This window comes from Myiozetetes cayanensis, unplaced genomic scaffold, assembly GCF_022539395.1.
Source record: "Myiozetetes cayanensis isolate MyiCay16 unplaced genomic scaffold, myiCay2020 scf7, whole genome shotgun sequence".
In the NCBI taxonomy this organism is placed as follows: domain Eukaryota; kingdom Metazoa; phylum Chordata; class Aves; order Passeriformes; family Tyrannidae; genus Myiozetetes; species Myiozetetes cayanensis.
Window position 1 is genome coordinate 2,266,397 of NW_026087964.1, and position 14,619 is coordinate 2,281,015.

The 14,619-nt window shown below is 49.2% G+C and overlaps 1 protein-coding gene across 5 annotated transcripts; it reads right to left on the reverse strand.

Annotated features, from left to right (window-relative positions):
- Positions 1-383: 383 nt before the first annotated feature.
- Positions 384-9,457, reverse strand: THNSL2 (threonine synthase like 2). 5 transcript variants are annotated; one of them, XM_050338736.1, is made up of 9 exons: positions 9,341-9,457; positions 8,534-8,758; positions 7,647-7,841; positions 7,229-7,381; positions 6,326-6,556; positions 5,328-5,476; positions 2,549-2,674; positions 1,538-1,677; positions 384-1,429 (listed from the first exon to the last, which is right to left on the reverse strand). In XM_050338736.1, the coding sequence occupies exons 2-9, from the start codon at positions 8,754-8,756 to the stop codon at positions 1,225-1,227; spliced, it is 1,422 nt and encodes a 473-aa protein (XP_050194693.1). In that variant the 5' UTR covers positions 8,757-8,758; positions 9,341-9,457; the 3' UTR covers positions 384-1,224. The 5 variants fall into 5 exon arrangements, with proteins under 5 accessions (XP_050194693.1, XP_050194694.1, XP_050194695.1 ...); XM_050338737.1 differs by having other exon boundaries at positions 8,534-8,761; positions 9,341-9,455; XM_050338738.1 differs by lacking the exon at positions 9,341-9,457 and adding an exon at positions 8,833-8,986.
- Between the last annotated feature and the right edge of the window lie 5,162 nt (positions 9,458-14,619).

A 14,619-nucleotide genomic window follows, 5' to 3' on the forward strand; every position in this document is an offset into this window, starting at 1 on the left:
ACTGCTGTGGTTTTTTGCATCATTTTCAACTAAGCTGTTTCCCTCACCCACATCAGTTGGGATGGGGCAGTCTCAACCCCCCATCCTGGAGAAGGCACAGGTCCCTCCTCTCCTGCAGGATTTCAGTGGGATGGAAGAAGGTGGCATAGGGCCGGTTGTGCCGGAGGGAGCCAAGGAAAAGGCTGCCTGGGTGCCAGCAAGGCAGCTTACAGCCCAGGCAAAGCTTCCCACTCTTCCCGCACATTCTGCAACATCCCAAGCTAAATCACTTCACAGAACTTACTTTTACCCCGTTAAATGCCACTAAACCTTCAAATTAATCCTCCCATTACAGGACTTCCTTTGATGTCGAAGGGGGAATTTTTTTTGATGGCAGAGGGGGATTTTTCCCCCCTGGTATAATTATTCCTATTTTTCTTTCCCCTTTTTTAGGCACAAGAGACTCCTGCCAGATGCACGACTTGTGGAGGCAGCTCCCACACAAGGTATTTATATATTTATATGTATATGATGGGAACGTGGTATTGAAAGAGCTGAAGTTTCAGGCAGAGCATGAGGGGAATTTCCCATTTCCTACTCGTTACAGTGGAAGTTGCCCAGGAAGAGTCTGCAGCAGGACTAGGACCAAAAGCTGCAAGATAAAGAACAATTTTCCAGTGCTGTGAGATAAGCATGTCCAGGGAAAACATCTGCTATTTAAGACTATTACTGAGTAAGTTTCAATGCCTGGGAATGATCCCTGCCACTGCCTAAATTACAGGGATGGGTAAAGTGGATTCGCCCCAGTCTTGCATGTGTTTTCCATTGAGCATCTTGGATGTTACTGGGATCACTGGGCTGAACATCCCAGCATGGAGCCAGAACCACTGGATAATGCTCAAGAAGCAATGGGTATTGCTAAGGAAGCTTTCTGTAACAGCCAGTAAAGATGGAACAGGCAGGTTTACTCAGAGTTTCTATTGGTTTATATGAATTATTAGGAAAAATGGGATACAATTGCAGAGCTCTTTACTGAAAATACTATGAAACAGTCCATATACTTGAATGGGGAAGTGTGTTCTTGCTAATAAATCATTGCGTGGAGGCTCCCAGCATAAAATGGGGGTTTCCTGGGAATGGAGAATGAGCCCTGGGAGGCATTGTCCAGTGTGCCCAGTAGCTCAGGTCTGTGTGACTGCCTTCCCCCTGATCTCCCGCTGCCCCAGGGGTGCAAACTGACCCCCCCTATGCCTCCCACTGCTGTGCCACGGCTCCAATCCGCTCCCGGAGCACCTGTGCCCAGTCCTGTCCCCGCTCCAGGGGAGTGGACCTGGTCTCCATCGCTGTTAGGGCAGTGATTTCAGGGGGAATCTGAGGAACCAGGCCAGCTCGGAGCACGGCATCCTGAAATTTGGCTGCGGAGGCTGGAGCTAAGCAACACCGGGGAATGCTGCAAAAGGAAGAAAAGCAAGAACATTTGGGATGTAAGCAAGCCCTGGCCAAGAGATCCTGCAGGAACAAGGAGATAGTGATGGTCCAGTCCCCAGCAGTCCCTCACCTGTCTGGTTGAGAGTAGTGGTAGTGAGCAGCCACGGCAGAGTGGGGGCACAGCAGGTACTGGTTTTCCTCCCAGCAGCGCCGCATGGCTCCAACAATATCCTCGTCGGAGGCTGAGCAGGATCGCAGGGTCTCGGAGAGCTGTGGGAATCAGGGAGGCTTGTTTTGCATGGGGCATCAGCCACAAGCACTCAGCAAAGCAATTCAAAATAGGGAGGCTGGAGGATGGGGTTCCCTGAGGCCCGAAGGAAGAGGGGTTGCTGCAGCACTGCTGGAAACAACTGTGGAGACGGAGTGTGAGCAAGGGGTTTCCATCCATGGGTGCTGTGAGCCTGGGTAGAAAGGAGCCAAGACTCAGCTCCTCAGCTCTTTGCTGCTATTTCCATGCTCTGAGGGACTTGTAAAACCCACCTCAGTGTAACAACTCCTCTTGCTTTTAATAGCACCATTATTTAGTATTTATCTTGCTGCAGTGCAAGCAGGAGCAGGAGCCAGGAAAGGATGCTCAGTGAGGGACAGTGCGTGGGAATTTGGATGGGAAGAGGCAGGGCTTTGTATCTGGCCCTCTCACAATTCAATTTTTTGTTCTGTCTTGTATCTCTCTCTGTGTTGTGCTCCCATTTGCCATAAGAGTGAGGCTGAATTGCAGCACCCAACTTATCAGACCCACTCCCAAACACTCAATTTGTGTTGAGCATCTCAATGTTGCAGCATCTGCTGCATGGTGCCTCAGTGCATGGCCGAGAATGGGGTGGTTTCAGATCCTAACTAAATAATTGTAGGCATTTTTTAAATTAGTTTTGCAAAGAAGAAAGAACTTTTTTTAAAAAAATAGAAATTTAAAAGCATTTTTTAACATCTCAGTGAACACACATTGATACAAAACTTCTCTTCTGGCCTCACACTTAAATTAACTTTCCACTATGATTTTTCAGTTCTGAAAATAAGTTGGAAACAGTAACTGTCCTTACACACACACACATACACAGTGTTGTGTCTGTTAGGAACTGACCCTTCTGTGCAAATCCTCCGGCAGCTTTAGGCTTTTCGACTGGCTGAATCGCTCCATCAGTGTTTTTATCAGGCGGCTGTCAGAGCCTGAGAGCAGCCACAGGATCCTCTCCACATTGTAAGGCTCCTGGGAAAACAAGGCAATAGGTGAGCAGTAGAAATTCAAGCATCTGTTTCAGGGGAAGAGCATCTGTGTGGATTCCCTGATGCCTCCCTAGGGCTGAGGTCCTACTGCTGTTTTTTTCTGGGTGGAGTGGACTTTTTGTCTTCCCTTTGCTCACCTACATCCCAAGAAGAGTCTTTGGGAACACGATGTCTTTTGGACCTTTGACCTGTCTGACAGTGACCATCAGATTAAAACCGAAAATGAAGGGATGACTGATGAATCAACGGTGTGACCGCATCTGTACAATCACCGTGATGAACCCAGGCTAATAACACACTGCACCGGGGAACCAGAAATATCCAGCTGTTTACTCGGCGTTGCAGATGCTGCTGTGAGTCACCCAGCTCCTGCCTGACTTAATGAGACACCCAGCTCCCTGCAGGGCTGGCTGATAATCTTTGTGAACTTATAGGGTACATATAGGGCCTGACTGGCCTGTATGGCTGTGTAGCAATCAGTGTTGCAACACTGCAGCAAGAGCTCTGTGCAAGACCATACAGGAGGGTCCCAAACCAATTTCTCTTCTCCCTGTCTCATCCCTGCATGTTTACAAGCACTAAGAAACATTCATCTCGTGGTTTGGTCAAGACACCTTTTAGGGACAGACAGGACAAGGGGCACCAACTTACAGAGTACTCATCACTCTCCTATGGTCAAGTGATGGGTTTGGTTGAACTCTTTTTTTGCCTGTGACCTTTTGTCACTCCATCCTGTTCTACCTTGGAGAGTCATCAGGTCTTACTCAGCCTTTTGTGTCCTTATCTGGGTGTCTCATGGCCCCAGTTCTGTCCTTCATCTTCCAACCATCACCTCCCAGAGCCTCTAATCTTCAGTCTAGTCTGGGTGTTGCCTGCCCTTTGCTTTAGGCTGTCCCCTCTTTTAGGCTCTCCTCTGCTTCCCACTCTGGCTGTCCTGAGAAGCTACATGTCAGTGTACCCTGGATGTCAACAACCTGCTCCTAGAAGTGCCTCCAGCATCATGCTCCCAACATCCCTTCTCCTGTCCTTCTTTCTGCTGCTCCCACATCCTTCACACATGCTTCCCCTTCACCCCCCAGTTCATGCCAGCCTTTTGGTTTTCACTACAGATCTCTTTGTTGACACCAGAAAGTCAAATTGGGCCAGGACACTGGTGCAAGTACTGGCCTTACCATCCAAGTAAGGCTTCTCCTTCTGTCCTGTGCCACTAGAGCTGTCCAGGAGAACTTTGGGGCCCAATTTGGAGGACAGGTCACGCTGGGGACAAAGTTTTGGCATGTGGACATGAGCTGTGTGGTGCTTCCTGACCTCAGGGTCAGACAACAGCTCCTGGTTGTCTTTAGGTGCTGCAAATACATGGCATCTGCTGTGATTCTCTTAGGATTGCTCCTTACAAGGCTGATCCACACCAGACTTCCTGCTTCACCTTCAGCTCTTCAGGCAGTGTCTAGTGGGAAAATTTTCTCTGCTTTACTTTAGGCTACAGAAGAGGCAACCTAAATAGGCTGTGCATTCTCCATCCTTGAAGGTTTCCAACACCCAAACGGAAAATCCCTGAGCAACCTGGTGTGACCTCAGGGCTGACCCTGCTTTAAACAGGCCCCAACTAGAGACTTACTAAATTCCTCTCAAAAAATGAATGATCTCTTATGCTATGGAAATATTTGCATGGATGCTTCAGATGTGAGATGAACAAGATGTCCCAGGCAGCTGTGGAGGGGATACACCCATCCAGCTCCCCAGAAACCTCAGGATATCACCTTGCCTGACTGCCTGCTGCCATAATCCCAAAGGCTGGCACTTGCCTGGGTGCCTCAGCAGAGCAGTGCTACTGAAAGGACATGGGCCCAGAGAGGAGCCCAGATACCCCTGGAGCTCTGAGGAGCACCCTAAGTTCTTGGCTTGGGAGGAAAGCCAAGCTGCAGAGCACAGCCTGGTGATAGAGGCATAGGGATTTAGTGACTGCAAAGCATGGCAGCCCCTCCAGGCTCCCAGGTCCTCCCAGGGCGTTTGAACAGCTTTTGGAAAATCCAGGTAGCTTAAGGCCACAGAGACACAACACCAAGGGTTTCCCTCTTTGATCACTTGTTTGGAAGCAGATCCAATCCCTGGGGATCACAGGGTAGGAATGAAACAGGAGGTATTTGCTTCCAGGTGTTTGGTTTCTGAACCTCCATGGCCTTTCTTTCTGAGGCCTTTGCCTGCCTGCTGAGACTTGTTTTGCTCTGAGCAAGCTGCAGACGACCATAAACGAGGCATTTCTTCTGGACTTCCCTACCTTCTTCCTGGTCTCTCCTCTTGGTGGAGCCTTTCAGAAGCATCAACAAAACCCCTGACATTTATAGCTGTGTAGCTGTCACATGTTGTGAAAGTGCCCCTCTCTTGCTAACCTTGCACAGGACAAAACCCCAGAAACCCAGCATTTAACAATGAAGATCACAAAGTCAAGCCCTGAAAAGTGAGGAGGAAGGTGTTTGATCTATCTCAGCAGCAAAAATGGTCAATAGGAGTCACACCTCTTAATGCACCACTAAGAGGCACTGCCAGTGGTAGAATTATGCAGGTAGATCAGAGTAAAACAACAAAAAAACCCCCTATATTTGCTATTTCCCCATTTCAACCAATTCACTACACACCTGAATATCCATGGCTGATGCTAAGGTAGCCTTCACGCTCCCTGCCAGTGAGAAATCTCCATGCTGGACAGTCCTGTGAATGATGTCATTGCTGTTCACCACGGCAACAAGTCGAATCGGGAGACCCATTTTCTGGGCAATACAGCCAGCTAAGAAAAAACAGTGAAAGAACACACGTGTGCTTGGTGAAGAAACATCCAAAGGAGGTTTAGCGAAGGAGTCATCGTGCAAATTGATTGAGCACCTGGCTCAGAAGCAGACACAAATGATATTCCCTAGTGGACTCTGAGATATCTGTCTCCAGAGGTTGGGTAGAGCACCAGATTGTAAAATCCAGGGATGCAATGCTCCACCTGCCACTGAACACTGACCCTTGGGCATCTCCACATTTGATGATGGATGGTTAGGGGACGAGAGGTCAGGCAGGTGCTGTGCAAGCAAGAGAGATGAGATTTTGGGCTTGTTAATGCTGCCTCAGATGGGCAGCCTGGAAGTGCAGTGAATATATCAAATCCTTTGTTGCTGTCGTAAGACAGTTCTGTGCTTATTTTGGGACAGAGGCAATCAAGGGCTCTCATTTAGAAGGCCAGATTATGCAATTAAGAGTGGTTCTCTTGACCACACACTACCATGCAAACCAGAGTAGGACCAGGCAGGACTCCACACCTTTGTTAATGTCTCACTTAAGAAATCAGAGCCACAGTATTTTCCCTCTTTTCTTCATCAAACACATTCTGTCCTCTCCTAATGTTCTCATCCTCAAGATAGCTACAGTCATCATCAAAGGGTGGTTTGGGTTTTTCTGCACCTTGTAAATCATCAGTGACACCTAAATTGAGTAATAAGCATACATGAGTAATAAAATATAAGTGGTTCTGAAGAAATCCTACCAGAGAGTGGGTGTTTTAATAAATAGCAATACCCAGTATCTGTGAAGTGCTTTTGGTCTATAGATCACAGCATTCTCTCTTTTATCTAACCTATCTTTTTCCCTTTACCTGTGATATTTCCTCCTCCTCCTGTTGGCACAACAATTTCCACCACTGGCAGCAGGATGGCATCCAGGGATGGGGTACACTGAAAGTAAGCATAGAAGTAGTGAGCAATCTGCACCATAATCCTAGACCAGTTGACGGAATTCAAGCTCATCAAATTGTATTTTCTGGCAAAATCGTCATCAGCGAACAGCTCCTTGATCGGCTCATCAATTTCATCGCTGTTCCCGTGAGCTGTCAAAAGCAGAAAGGAAAGATTAGATCTGCCAACAGCAGTGCATCAGGCACAAGGTATTTCTCCTCAGAAATAGGGATGGTCTGAAGCCCTGGGGTTTGCTGTGGCCCATCTGCCTCAGGGGCTGAGTGGCACCCTGTGGATGTCAGGTGGTTTCTGCAGGCGTGGCACTCTGGGCTCCTGCTTGTACCAAATATACATTTGCCAAATATGTATTTCCCCTTGTGAGATGCCAAGGTGAGACCTGGTTCAGCAGAAGAGTCCATGGGAACTCAAGCAGCTCAAGCACCCAGTGGTGATGCCAGCCCATGGGGACAGCAAGGTGGTAGGGGATGGATCACACACGAAGGTGAATGGGCAGAGGAAGAGGTAACTCCAAATCCTTTTAGTGTCAAGGAACGGTGCTGAACTCAGTGTAGCCAAACACCAACTGCCTGCATGGAGGCAGCTCTGATCTGTGGCCAGGAGACAAAGAAGTCTTGAATAACTTAATCATCAAACTGGGGATGTTGTCTCCTGTTAGCCAGATGTCTGGGCGTGGTGATGGCAATGACCTGGCTGGCTGCAGCTGCTAAAGCTGCAAATCCCACTGAGCATCTGCCTGAGACTTTAAGGGTCATGGTTTTGACACAGCAGGGCTGTAAAATGGACAGTCCAACAGCAGTGCCAACCAGCAAAGACGTGGACGTTGTCTTCGATGACGGTGGTCATCTGAAGTTCCTGTATCTGGGTGCAGAGCCCCTTGGGCAGCAGAACAAAGATGTCCATGTTCTTCTGCCCTCTCACACTCTCGATGGCCGAGCTCCCAGTGTCCCCTGAAGTCCCTATTTCAAAGTGAGGAAGCACCAAGAAAAGAAAAAAATTGATGCATCAGTCAAACCTGCATTGCTGCACTTTAAGAAAAGACACAGAGATGCTCCATGAGATGTTCTTGACTAGAGAAGCCACCCTGGCATTGCCTGGAGATCACTCACCAGTCACCAATGAGGCAATACCACCCTGGGGCATCTGTGGGGAGGGCTGTGGGATGGTGGCTCTCAAGGTAAGGGCCTGCCCAGAAATGTACCCCCCACAAAGAGACATACTCACCCACCAGAATAGTGATGTGCTTCTGCTTTTTCTCCAAGAAGTATTGCAAAAACTGCCCTGTGCAGGACAAGGACAGATCCTTAAATGCATAAGTAACCCCGTGCCAGAGCTCCAAAACGTTCAGCCCGTCTTTCAGCCTGGATAAATGGACAACATCCTTGTGCCTGAACCTGCTGAAGGCCCTGTCGATCAGGTCTAGAGGGAAAATGGTTAAAGGAGCTGTTAGACTGAGTGTTTTTCTGACTCATGGCTTCCTGCATCTGTGTTCTTTGTGCTCCTGGTACCTTTCTGCACAACTAAAGACTCTCAGTTACTGGAGCAGTGACAGACATCCAACAAGTTATTAGTAGTTACTAGGAATAAACCAGCCCAGCTTCGTGGTGTTTGATAACTCTATGCCAAGTAACCCCAGGGCACACTCTACACAATCAGAGAAAAATGTGCTAAAATATAAAATGCAGGAAACCTGAGTTTTAGCTCTGTGTGCCATTGAGGCAGAGGTTGCAGCTGCCCTCTGGTGGAGGTGACAGCTCTCAAATGCTGTAAAACTTTAAAAATGTGTTTTCAAGGAGAGTGTGGAGCAACAGGAAGCCCTGGAGGGAGGGCAAGTCTGGAGCCCAGTGGAGCAGCAGGGTGACCCAGCAGCAAGCAGGGTCACAGCATCAGCCCTCACAACTGAAGTCCCCAGAATCCCTAATTGCACACAGGGAACACCTTTTCCTGCAAGGTGACAGAGATCAGGCTACAGAAAGAAGCAGGCAATGGTGCAGCAGGCTCCATCCTCTGGGGGTCGCAAGGGGAGGTGGTGAAGGCAGGCAGGTGCATCTGAACACCCTAAAATCCTCACACACATCCCCGCGAGCTGCTCCCTGCGTGGCTGCGCTCACCACTGAGTGTGTTCCGTGGGACCAGGTCAGCTGGGATGAAGAGGGAGCACAGCTCCTTGACCAGCCCACGGTAGCAGAGGCTGCTCCAGCGCCACAGGGTGTCCCTGTCCAGCGAGGGGATGTTCTGGGGCATGAACAGGCCCCCATCGGGTGCGTAGCCAGAGAAAAGGGCTCCCTCGAAGTCCACGGCCCTCGTGCCTCCCCGTGTGCTGATGTACTCCATGGCTGCTGGGGAAAGACTGCTGTCACTGCCAGGGACCCAGAACAGCCCCCTCAACTCCCTCAAAAACTTCCCCTACGGGCACGTAGAGATCCTCAGGGAACAAACCACCTCATCCCAGAAAAAGTCACCGGGAGCTGGAGCAGCGGGGCCACTGTGGGGCACGTGGCATTTTGCAGGTGGTGGAAAGGCTGCCTGGGATTTGTGCCAAGGTGGCTGGAGCCTCCTCGTCTCGCTTTCCCTTCACCCTTCCCACCCTGCCCCGGACACACTTCCCGCCTGAGGAAAAGCCCTGACTGTGCAGAAGCCGCTGCACAGGCACGTCATGTCCCTCGTGGGCTGTTTGCCAAAGCTGCAGGTTCTTTTTTTTTTTTTTTTTTTTTTAAAAAAAAAAGGGAAATGACTATGTTTTTAGAGCAGGCCAATTCTGTTCAAAGGGGTTAAACTAAGGACAGGATCTGACTCAGTGCAGGAAGGGCTGAGCTAAATCCTCCGTGTTCACGCAAATCCCACCGAGCAGCCGCCGGCGCTGCTGGAAGAGGCAATTTTCCCACCCCAACCCCGTGAACTCCCACAGCCGTTCCCACCTCGGGCAGTTGGGCCAACGCTGCAACCCCTCGGCAAGGGATAGATGGCAGGAGAGTGAACAAACAACCTGCTGCCACTGCTTCCAACCCCGTCATCCTTTGCACTTGTGCTCACGGAAAAATTGTCCCCGTTGCAACCTGACGGTGTTCCCTGTGGAGCAGCCAGCAGAGGCAGCTTCCCTGCACCGAGCCTGGGAACGGGAATGTGCTACAGCTCAGGAGAAATATAGTTAAATATTAGGAGAGAGCTTTTAACATGAGGGTGATCAAGCACAGGACACAGAGAGCTTGTTGTCACCAGTATAACCCCAGAGACACTCCAGCCGAGGAAACACATTGATCTAACTGTGATCTTGGATTTCAATTTGAGATTGAACCTGCTTAAAAGAGGTTCTGGGTCAGAAATATCCTTGCAACAAAGATCAGTCTGTAACTCAGCTTTGCTGTGCAAAGGTAGGTGCTCAACCTCCTAACACCCTGTCCAACCGATGGGGAAACTGAGGCATGAAAGGGAGATGGGACATGTGCGGAGCTGTGCAAAAAAAAAATCAGTTCTCCTTTGCAGGGAAGGGCTGTGCATGCCTTTTCTTCTTTTTGTTTTAATATAATCCGTGCTTTTTGAAGGGAAAAGTTGACACAGTGGCTGCACAGACCCAGGGTGCAGCTCAGTGTGTGCTGCTGGAGCCTGAGTGGGGACTTCAACCCAGGCAGGTAAGGTGTGGAGGTACAAGGGGTGGCTGATAACAGCCTGCCATGACCCAGAGAGCTCATGTCTGCAGCAGGGGACACATTGCCTGCCAAAGCATTGGAGTCTGGCACATTACACTGCCTCTCTAACTCTGGGGAGTAACTGGGGCCACAAGAAAAGTTTCCAGAAGAGGGTGGTCCAGTCCTTGCCCTGAGCACTGACACAGAAACAGGCTTTTCTACACCCACCATCCCAAAGGGCTGCTTCTGCAAGCTCCTCAGTGGGAGTCATCAAAGTTTCCCAAGGTCATCTGGCCATCTGATGTCTCCAGACCAGAGCCTCAGCTCCTCATCATGCTCCAGTGGTAGCTGACACAAAAAACTGCAAGTAGCACCTCTGGAAAAAACAGTGAAATATTAGAAATAAAGGAAATACTAAAAGCTGCAGGATACATGGTTTGTCTCCTCTACTCTGACCTCTCCCCTCTCCTACAACAGTGTGCCAAGATGAATTTTGGATTTTCCTTCGCTGCCCACAGAGAGACAGAGCACACTTAGAGTTCAACTCAGATTTAGGCTAGAACAAAGAAAGAATCATATCCATAGGAAAGGCTGCATAAGCTGATAGTTCTTATTACCAGTGCAATAATTTAATATCACCAATGTGTGTCTGATCATCTCTGCAAAGGTCACCTATCACATTTCAATGAGACCTGACCTATTCCCACCACCATGGGACATTATGGCTCTGGGCATTTACTTACCATATGTCCAGTTCTTTTAATGTGTGTTTTAGCACAGCTAAAGAGATGACTTCACTTATTCAGCTAATTTTTTTTTCAAGTGAAGAGTTTATGATGAGACTGATGATCCCTTCAGCCTTACATTCGTCTGGGATACAGGAACCCTGCAAGAAATGGGTTATACCAGGATACCTGCTGTCCTGCAGCAGGGCTGTTGCCACAAGCCTGTTTATGGCCTGGGCCTATCAGCACTGATAACCCTCACTAACAGGGTCAGCGGTTCATGCTGGGATGCAGAGAGTGCTGATGTGGCAGCCACAAGTGAACTCAGAACACAGGGGGAGTGCCTGGGACACTCACTGGGATGACAGTAACATTTAGTGGGAGGGTTTTTCCCATGCTCAGCCCTGAAATTTCCATGCATTCAGGTTTAGAGTGGCATTTCATTTTAGATGGAGCTCTGAGCCACCTGGTCCAGTGAAAGGTAGTTGTAACAAGATGATCTTCAAGGTTGCTCCAACCCAGGCAATTCTATGATTCTATGATTCATTCTATGATTCTTTAATATTATTTTGAACTTTAAAAGAAAGGAGGAGAAGAGAGTGGCCATGCACACCAGCCTGTCAGGACTCATCCACCACAGCAACAGATCAAGAGTTGGAAAATGTAATAGCCTTTAATTAACCCGGTCTTACTCAGTGCCTCCATATTCCTGCTGGGATTAGCACTTCCACTTTGGACCTTGTCTGTTCCTGAGCAACTCATGCTCTTTGGACTCGTGTGTCAGGAATCATTTGTATTTGCAAACCCCAGCTAAGGCTGCTGTCAGACTTTTTCAACTTTTTTTTTTTTGTAGTACATCGGTTTTCTCAAATCTTCGTTCACGAAGCCTAGCCATGATGATGACATCGGTTTTCATCCCTCCAGACAGAATTTTCTCAACCTCTTCACCTTCCAAAGGCATCCAAAAGGATGAGGAAGCAGAAGGGCACATATAACAGCAAGAAGGCCGTTTTTTCCTGCACAAATTCCCGTAAAATTTCAGGTCTCAGGCCCGAGTGTTGCAGCACACAAAGAAAAGCACGACAACACTCTCAGCTTCGTGTTTTGTGAGCCGCTTTTCCATCCTCTCCAGCAACGGGCAACCCCTACGTGTCCCAAGCACAGGCAACGCTTTGGGTTGGGGTGCCCTGCCCATTCCCCCCGCGGAGCATCCCCGGGAGCGCTCGGGATCAGGGGCTCTGCCGGTGAATCCCATGTCACTAGATGGCGGCAGTGCCTTGTGTCCAAGGAGGAGATGCAGAAATGCTGCCTCGGAAGCCTCTCCCTGCTCCCCCACCCAGCCTTTCCCACCCTCCCACAGCTGCCTCCACCCCTCGGGCCACGGGCATCCAGCAATCCCAAAAGCAGCTGGGAAACACCTCACCAAAGAGACATATTTTGGAGCTGAGGAAGAGGAGGCAAGGGCGAAGTTCTGGGGAAGGAGGTCAGGCTACAAAGCTGAGAGGCCTGAGCCGACAGATCAGTTTTTGTCACCCTCCTTTCAGCAGGATCTCTCCTACCCCGGGGAGACATTCAGAAAGGGGCACACAGAAGGGACCTCACCTTTCAGTCAAGTCCAGAATGCACCAAATTCTATAAAAAAGCATCGCATAACCCTGCACAGAAATCTCCCCGTATCTCCCAGTCCTGTCTCTACCCACAAGGTGTCTGGGGTCTGAAAACTACACACTAGTAAAAGCTTCCAGACCTATAAGTGACCCAGGTGGCACCAGGTAGGTTCAGTAAGGGGGTGATAAGGATATCTGGGGTTTTGTGATGCCATTTACTACCCTATATAGAGTACATCCCAGTGGAAAGTGTGTTATGTTGGCTGAGAAAAATATATAAGCTTATTACACAGGCTTGTTGAAGAAGTTAAATGTGCCCTGCTCTCTCAGGCACAGAAGTGTGAACTTTCACAGAGAAAACATGGAGATTCTAGATTAAAAAAAAAAAACCAAAAAAGTAAGGGTTTGGTAGAAATCAAACTATTTCAGTTCTGCCTATCTGAGGGGCAGATCCACATGCTGGTCAGGTTTGGAGATCCATGGCAAGGGAAGGGGGGCTAAGGAGGTTTGCAGAGTGTCTGCAGCTGCACAGGCAAATGTGCACCCAGAATCATTTGTTTGAGCCTTGTGTCAAGGAGATATAAGGCAGAAATGTTCCACTGTAAATGAATTAAAGTGCATTAAGCTGCATCTGATATAAATTGTCAGTATCTCAGCTGCCATGAAGCAGAACTGCCATGTGGTCACCTCCTCTCATTACAAATGTGCACATTACAGACTTTTCCACGTCCACCTCTGGTGATTTTGCAGGGCAAGGAGCTGCCAGCACGGCAGCCCTTTCCCCACACATGGGTGCAACTCCTTCATCAGAGGGAGGTGTTTCACAACCAGCTCAAGGACATCTGTGTTGTGGCTTTGGGTCTTGTAGACCAAAGTGTAGGACCCACTCATAAAGACAGAGTAGAAAGGGAGCACTGGGAATTGTGCAGTGCTGGCTCCCATGGTGGGATATTGGAGATGCTGTTACCTGGAGAAGGTTGTGCAATCTGGTCCCAATATACCGAGGTTTTCATTATACCCCTGGGCCTAATTTTATCTCAAAATCCGCCGTCCCATAGGATATGGGCTCTGTGACAGCCCTCTGGGGACTTGAGAGAAGAGATGCTGTGGAGGCAGAGCAGTCACAGCATGTTTGTTTTATTAGCTTCTCTGGTGAGTTTGGGAAAGTCAGGCAGTCTCTGTGTGCTCTATAATATGAAAAATGGGGATATCTATGCTCTGCAGCAAACGCGACAGGACCAAGCAGGACATGGACAGTGGCAATCCTGGGCTTTGTCCACAGCTCTAGTCTCGCTGGCACTGTGGTTGTTTGCCATGGAACATCTCTGTAGTCCTGAACCTGGTGAAAACTCAGGTGTTCTCAGACTCCACACAACCTCTCTGCCCTCCTCACAGCAGTGTCCTGCCTCAGCAATGACCTTCTGGCTGGTACATCACTCCTGTGTCTTTGCTTTCCCCAGCCAAGGAACACCATCTGCTAGGGAAGGTCTTGGGGGTTACTGCTTGAACTTTATTTTATATATAAACTGTGGTTATATATTTGCCTCAGAGAGAGGCAGGAACAGGCTCCTCCTCATGCCTGTGTGGGCCTGAGAAGCTCTCCTTGACTAATTAGCTGCAGCCCCCTGTGAGCAGCATTAAGTGAGCCGCTGAGCTCAACAAATCAGGATGAAGGAGAGCACAGACCAGCTGGACAGGTGAGCACTGGCCCTAAGCGACAGCCAGGTGTCCCTCCAGGACCACAATTCATCTGACCACCAGAGGTTGCTGTCCTTTGCATCCCACATCCCAGTCTCCTCCACCTGTGCAGACTAAGATTTACTTATCCCCAACGTGTCTCAGGGGCTCTTCACGTGCCTGGAGCAGATGGGGGCATCTGCACTGCAAACATGTGGTGGGATGAGATGAACCATCTGCATTGGATAAATGTTCACTGGCTCTGCTTTGGGGGACTCTTCCAGACCTTCCTCACACAAGAACATTAACTACTTACTGGCTCCATTTATTTCCCAACATTTTCTTTCCTTGCCCTGGCACGAACAAGCTTCATAAGAAACGAGCACCATTTTCAGTCCTTATACCCTGACTCCATGATCTGGGCAGTGGGATGGAGGACAGCCTCATCCCACTAAAGTCCAAGCTCCAAGGACAATACATGCCCTCTGAGGGCATAAGCAGAGGGGTCCATGTGCCCAGAGAGGGGCCATGGCGCTACACTGCAGATGTTTGAGGCAAGAGA